Raw genomic sequence first — 6,054 nt, forward strand, 5'->3', positions numbered from 1 at the left:
CCGAGTTTCTATGACAGTATTTATCTACGTATCTATTTTAAGAGTTTGAAGTAAAAGATTATTTCTTGAATTTAATTTTTATGTATATAGCAGTGTTGCTGCGATGGTTGAAATAAACGATTAGCTACCAAAAAAAAGGGAGGGGGGGAGAGAAAAAAAGGAGTAAGCAAACTACATCAAATGATATTAATCAGACCCCCCTTTGTATTTACACTCATTTTCTTTAACAATAAAAATGATTTTTTTAAAGTGAATGTATGTTGCGGTGTTTCATAATTTCCGCTCTTTTTTAATTTTTTTTTTTTAAAAAAGAAATGATCGGACATTTTGACAAGGGACTGTAAGGGAGCAATTTTGAAAGGGTAAAGAGGAAACGCAAAAATAGTCTGTCCAAAAACGATGATCAGTTTTCCTCCAGAAAATTTTAATACGGCAGGAAGTTTGCAACGTCGCAAACCGAGATACGCGGTTAGGTAGCTATAATATTGACTTGCAGCACTGTCTTGTTCACAACTTCAGGCGCTTGATCAAGGCGCAAGCGTTGCCGCACTCCGCAGCATGACTCAAATTTGATGAAATGCAGCGCGCCTTCAAATGAGCGCGTAGGCAAAATTGGCAGTCAATGAGTACGAATAGTTGTATCACAGCATTTACATCGTAGGCATAGGCATCCAGTGAAGGCGCTTTGTGTGCTCTTAATCGTCGACGAGCGCAGCAGCTGTGGTTGCTTTGTTGGTCAGTTTTATCGGTATCAAATGCAACACTACCGAGTTTTTCCTTCTCATCATTGCATTCTTGAAACATAAAACTACAAAAACCCTCAAAAACATTTTTCGGGCAAAAAATCCGGTCGAGGAAATTGACGTGTCACTTCCTTTTAAATGTACACACATGTCTCGCACATTATTTTTTTCGGGGCTGATGTTTCAATCGTGTTTTAAATTGATAATTCACAGTCTGCAGATATGTTCCATAGTGCCCTTGATTTTTTAAGGATCAACCGTAAGAATAGGTACACTATAGTCCTAGATTCTCATTTTAGATGGATCCATTTACAAGAAACCCTGAAAATGGGTAGGATCACTTAATTTTTTCAAAATTTTTAAAGAGAAAATTATTATGCTGTCATGTCCATATGAATCAAGTAACTACGTCATGTAACTACATTTTCAACTTTTAGTGGTATAGATTCAGGAGCACTTCTCATTACATTGCTTCTTCGTCAGAAAGTAAACATTAAAAAGACATATTACGGCATATACTGTATTTTCTTTGTTCTTTATGTGTGCATTAATGAATTATTTTTGTAAGTTACAGGTCATGAATTGTCTTGGGGTAGGATAAATGATCATCTAAAAACTATAAAGATTTTTCTATTATGAAATATTTTTCCACTCCTATGTATTATTGGTATTCCTTCCTTCTCTTTTCTGTGCTGCTTTCATTTACTTTAATTTTTTCTTTATGAATTCAAAAGCTCCGTAGCTCAAACTACTTGACGTTTGTAATTTTTTTTTTTTTTTTTTTTTTTTTTTTTTTTTTTTTTTTAATTTTAGAAATCCTGGACCTTTTGATTTGATCTTCGAGAAAATCTTGCTTGTTTTCAAAAATCGTTGCAGACCATGCGAACAGATTTTTCAGACAGCTTCTTTCAATTATTAAATATATATTTTCTTTTCAAAGGGTTGGGGGTTGGTACACGCAAAAAAAAAGCGCACGGCGTCACTCCTCCCGCGATTGTCATTTTCCAGATGATCTGCTCGGCAATGTTACACGTCTAGGTTACCGAATCACTCGTTAAGGTAACTATGAAGCGCATACCTAGGTGTATCCTGTGCGTGTAGCAGTTGCAGCACAGGTACCGATGCGCGTAGCATAGTAACCTTAACGAGTGACTTGGTAACCTAGACGTGTAACATTGCCGAGTAGATCATCTGGAAAATTACAACCGCGGGATAGGAGTGACGCCGTGCGCTTTTTTTTGCGTGTATACATGTTCTTGGTCTATCCTGTCATCTTTCATTTTATATATTATGATCCTCCCTCACGGAACATTTTCAAAATTGTGATACGAATCTTGAAGCGATGAAACTACGACATTCATTGGTTCTTCTTTTCTGATTTAAAAAAAATGAATGGAATAAAATTCCTGCAGAAATTTTGAGACTTATATAGCCACCGATGAACATGTCTCGAAACTTTCGGCGTCAAAATTCGAAAGCTTACGTTCATCACACATTAATTTCTTTCATATTTTATAATAATATTATTTTTTTGTCTCATTTTTATAGGAGAAGGCTCGCGGCCTATTTTTGATCGAGTTGAGCTTTATCAGAACTCCAAAGATGAGACATCTCGCATTGTGGACTGTCGACAAGTCGTTAAAGTTACAGGTAAGAGGCCTATTGATTTGGCCATTTATTTGCATGGGTGAGCAGTAATCTATTACCGAAGGCACAAATATCGATTATTCTTCGCAAAACACCAGTGCTCGACTACAATTCGGAAGAGTCCGAAAGTTTCTCAAAGTAAGCAAGAAATTTTTTGTTTTGCTTTACTCTGTGACACCTCTTTATACAACGATAGCAGATTCGTTTTTATTTTATTAACTTATTGACGAACAACTTTTAACTCGTCCAGTAGCGATTCTTACGAAAGTGGCAACACAGTTATCTCTGCATTCAAAAGTATGTAAAACAACTCTGGTAAAAATTGGCGATAGGAGCAGCGTTTCAAAATACCATAGGAGTTCTTATGACCGACTAAAAAAGGCTATTGAAAATCATGTAGATGGCTGTAGAAAGCGGAGCAAATCATACAGCCGGGCTATACGAAGCTATAAAAAAGTATACAGTCGGGCTACAGTTCCTACCGCCGGGCTTTACACTTTATCGCCATTGCCTATAAAAAGCTATAAGAAATTGTGTAGAAATTAGTGTTAAAAAGAATTGTTGCCACTGCAGGAATAACTGTGCTTCGGAAATCATTAAGTTTGATACGGAACTACCTTGATATTTACAAAACACACATTATATTTTCCTTAAAACATATTTTTTTTTTCATCAATTAAAGTGAGAATAGTCCATACAGAGTGTGCAAACATTTCAAAATCATGAGTTGAAAAACGCTGACTCCGCGAGATTAAATATTAGGGCCTAACACAAAGCGGAGCTGCGATCCACTGGCGCCTACAAACCTAACAGGGATACTTCACGCATTGCGCAATGCGTGAAGTATCCCTGTTAGGTTTGTAGGCGCCAATGCGCGTTCCGCGATTTCTGCCCGTCCGCCGCGCCGCGCCGCGTGCCACGGCGTCTGAAGCAACTATTTCACACCAGAAGTATTGCACAGTATCATAAGAAATTGAAGGCGCTCCAACATATTAAGAATGACAGGCATCCTTCAAAAGTACGGAGCTTTCCTCGCAAAATAAATCGCTACAGAACGCCGCGTCGGCTCCAGAAGCTATTGAAAATCTTACAGCCGGCTTTAGGTCTATGGTATTTTTGGACACAGATTCTACTGCCACCTTTTACCAGGGAATACTGCCGTGCTGAGGAAAAACACCGTATGAACCTTCAGGCGTTGCCAAATTTCCTCCGATATAATACGAATTTATTGGGGAAGTTTTAAATATTTTTCTTCAACATTTTCAGACTATTGTGTTCGCAATTCAATCTAAAACATCTGAAAATTTCAAGGAAGAATATGCATAAATTTTGTCATAAATACCTGATTTATCCGGAGAAGTCTGGCAACTTTCGAATGTTCATGCGACGTCCTTCCTTAGCACGGCAGAATAGATTCTACTTATCCAACTCTCACAAAGTATGGATATTTTTAATGGATCTAAATGCAGGAGGCCCGGTGTTGCCAATTCGCAAAAAAAGAATTCCTCTACGTGCAAGGGGAGCGAGAAATGTGAAGAAAGAAGGGCTTAATGTATAAATGTGTAACTGCTTGTTTCGTTTTGATTACAGACAAAAGCTATAGCAAAAGCCGTAGTTCGTCATCATGTTCGGGCAAATCTCTTGAGCGTAGAAAAAGAAAAGTTTCCAATGATGAGGAAGCAGTCTCCTCCTCCTCGTCGACTCGAAACGAGATTTCCGTGAGTATTTCTAGTTCAATGTTGTTTTCCATGTCTATACCTGCCCTCATAAAACGTTTTATTTGCTTCATCGCTAAAACAAATCGAATATATCAGCTAATCAGTTGGTCATTCCCGTCCCGTGGGCACTATAATGAGTTATGTTATTTATTGTTGTGAGCTCGAGCTTCCCAGGATTAAAGTCGAGCGTGTCAACTCGGGTTTCTAGCCATTAAATATGTGTGTGTGTTGCATTCTTGCGGAGTTCGACTTTAAGAAAACTGCCCTAGTGGCAGCGGCTGTTGGAAAGCGCGCTTCCTAACAACTAAAAAAACCGTTAACAATAAAAATACCCTGAAAACACCTTTAAAAAAACCCATAAAAAACCAAAAAGAGCTTCACGTCTGATAAAATTTACATACGATTTTGCAAGGAAAACTACTATAAATTTCCTTAAACGTATTTTAAATTTTTATGAAACATTAAATGCAAAGTGCCATTAGACGCATTATTATTAACTAAGACCGCATGCATCATGATATAAATGTGATTTTTACTTCATTTTCTTTCAGAACCATGAGGATAAACAGTCAAAAACCAACCGATCGAGATCCAAGGAGCATAGGTCCTCGAACTGTAGAGAAAATGAGACAACGACACACGATGCAACTCCTAGTCGTAAACAAGATACGACACGAGAGAGCAAAACCGCCACCACTAACAACAACAACATGATCCGTGAAATGAGCAGCAGCAGCAACACAACTCGTGAAATGATCAGCAGCAGCAACAACACCACACCAACAACAACAACGAACAACAACAACAACAACAACCAACAACAACACCGTGAGCGAGAAACTCATACTGTGAGGGAAATAATTGTTCCATTGATGCATCAACTGAGGCCGGTGCATCCGATGCACCGAGGCCCACCGCCAGCACCATTCTGCATCATGCCTCCACATCGCCAGCCTCCGCCTTTAGGACCGCCACGATTTTTTGGGCCACCGCCATTCCGACGACCGCGTAAGTACCTCCCTGCTACACTACTCCTTCAAAATTTTTCAGGTGAACTCTCTTCCTCATTACACGTATATAAACAAGACGTTTCACAGCGGAGCGAGTCAAATGGAAGAGGTCGGACATCGTGGTGGCCATCCATAAATCACGTTACCCCCTGATGGAGGGGGGGGGGGGGCTGGAGGTGAGTGACATGTAGGTGACAAAGAGGGAGGGTTGGGTCAAAAATTCATGAAAAATTGGTGTCGTAATTTATGGACGGCCCCGTATTTGGAAGCTTTAAAAACTGCAAAACGGCGACGTTTCTACGTAGCCCCCCGGGTTTCTAGTAAAATTCCCAGCACTAAAAAATAAGCCTTTCAAACGTAAAATGTGACGAAATAAACACCTAAATTCGCGGTTTTAGAGAAAAATTTGGTCAAAAAATTATTCAGAAATGATTGTTGCTGGACTTTTTCAATAACCGTCTGGAATGACTCCGCCTGGAACGCGGTACGTACCTGACTCCGCGAGATTAAATATTAGAGCCTCTAAAACAAAGCGGAGCGGCGACGCACTGGCGCCTACAAACCTAACAGGGATACTTCACGCCTAGCGCAATGCGTGAAGTATCCCTGTTAGGTTTGAAGGCACCAATGCGCGTTTCGCGCTGGCTGCATGCCCGCCGCGCAGCGCCGCAGCGTACCACGGCGCTTGAAGCAACTATTTTTTAGCGGCTTACAATGGGAATGGCGCAGAATTTGTGCAACTTTCTTGAGGGTTTACTCCAAAATTGTAAATTCAGCAAATAATTCATCCTTAAATTTTACATTTGTACTCTTCTCTCTTTTTTTCAGCCCTTCCTCCTCGTTTACGACCACCGCCATACTACTTTGGATAGACGCGTAGTATTCTTTGATGAATCCTCAACAATTACCAAGTATAGGTAATCTATTTGATTCCTT

The 6,054-nt window shown here is 39.6% G+C and overlaps 1 protein-coding gene across 1 annotated transcript; it reads left to right on the plus strand.

Moving 5' to 3' along the window:
- Positions 1-2,086: 2,086 nt before the first annotated feature.
- Positions 2,087-4,880, plus strand: LOC109034085 (uncharacterized). The gene is made up of 3 exons (XM_072299095.1): positions 2,087-2,393; positions 3,981-4,108; positions 4,660-4,880. Exons 1-3 carry the CDS (start codon positions 2,346-2,348, stop codon positions 4,820-4,822), a joined length of 339 nt encoding a protein of 112 aa, XP_072155196.1. The 5' UTR covers positions 2,087-2,345; the 3' UTR covers positions 4,823-4,880.
- Positions 4,881-6,054: the final 1,174 nt, after the last annotated feature.

This window comes from Bemisia tabaci, chromosome 4 (assembly GCF_918797505.1).
Source record: "Bemisia tabaci chromosome 4, PGI_BMITA_v3".
In the NCBI taxonomy this organism is placed as follows: Eukaryota; Metazoa; Arthropoda; class Insecta; order Hemiptera; family Aleyrodidae; genus Bemisia; species Bemisia tabaci.

Excerpts from the sequence above, each read along its gene's own strand:
- LOC109034085 (XM_072299095.1), top strand. The coding sequence starts at position 2,346 with ATGAGACATCTCGCATTGTGGACTGTCGACAAGTCGTTAAAGTTACAG. Across the intron at positions 2,394-3,980 it reads ACAAGTCGTTAAAGTTACAG|ACAAAAGCTATAGCAAAAGC; the intron begins GTAAGAGGCCTA and ends TTTTGATTACAG. Across the intron at positions 4,109-4,659 it reads CGACTCGAAACGAGATTTCC|AACCATGAGGATAAACAGTC; the intron begins GTGAGTATTTCT and ends ATTTTCTTTCAG.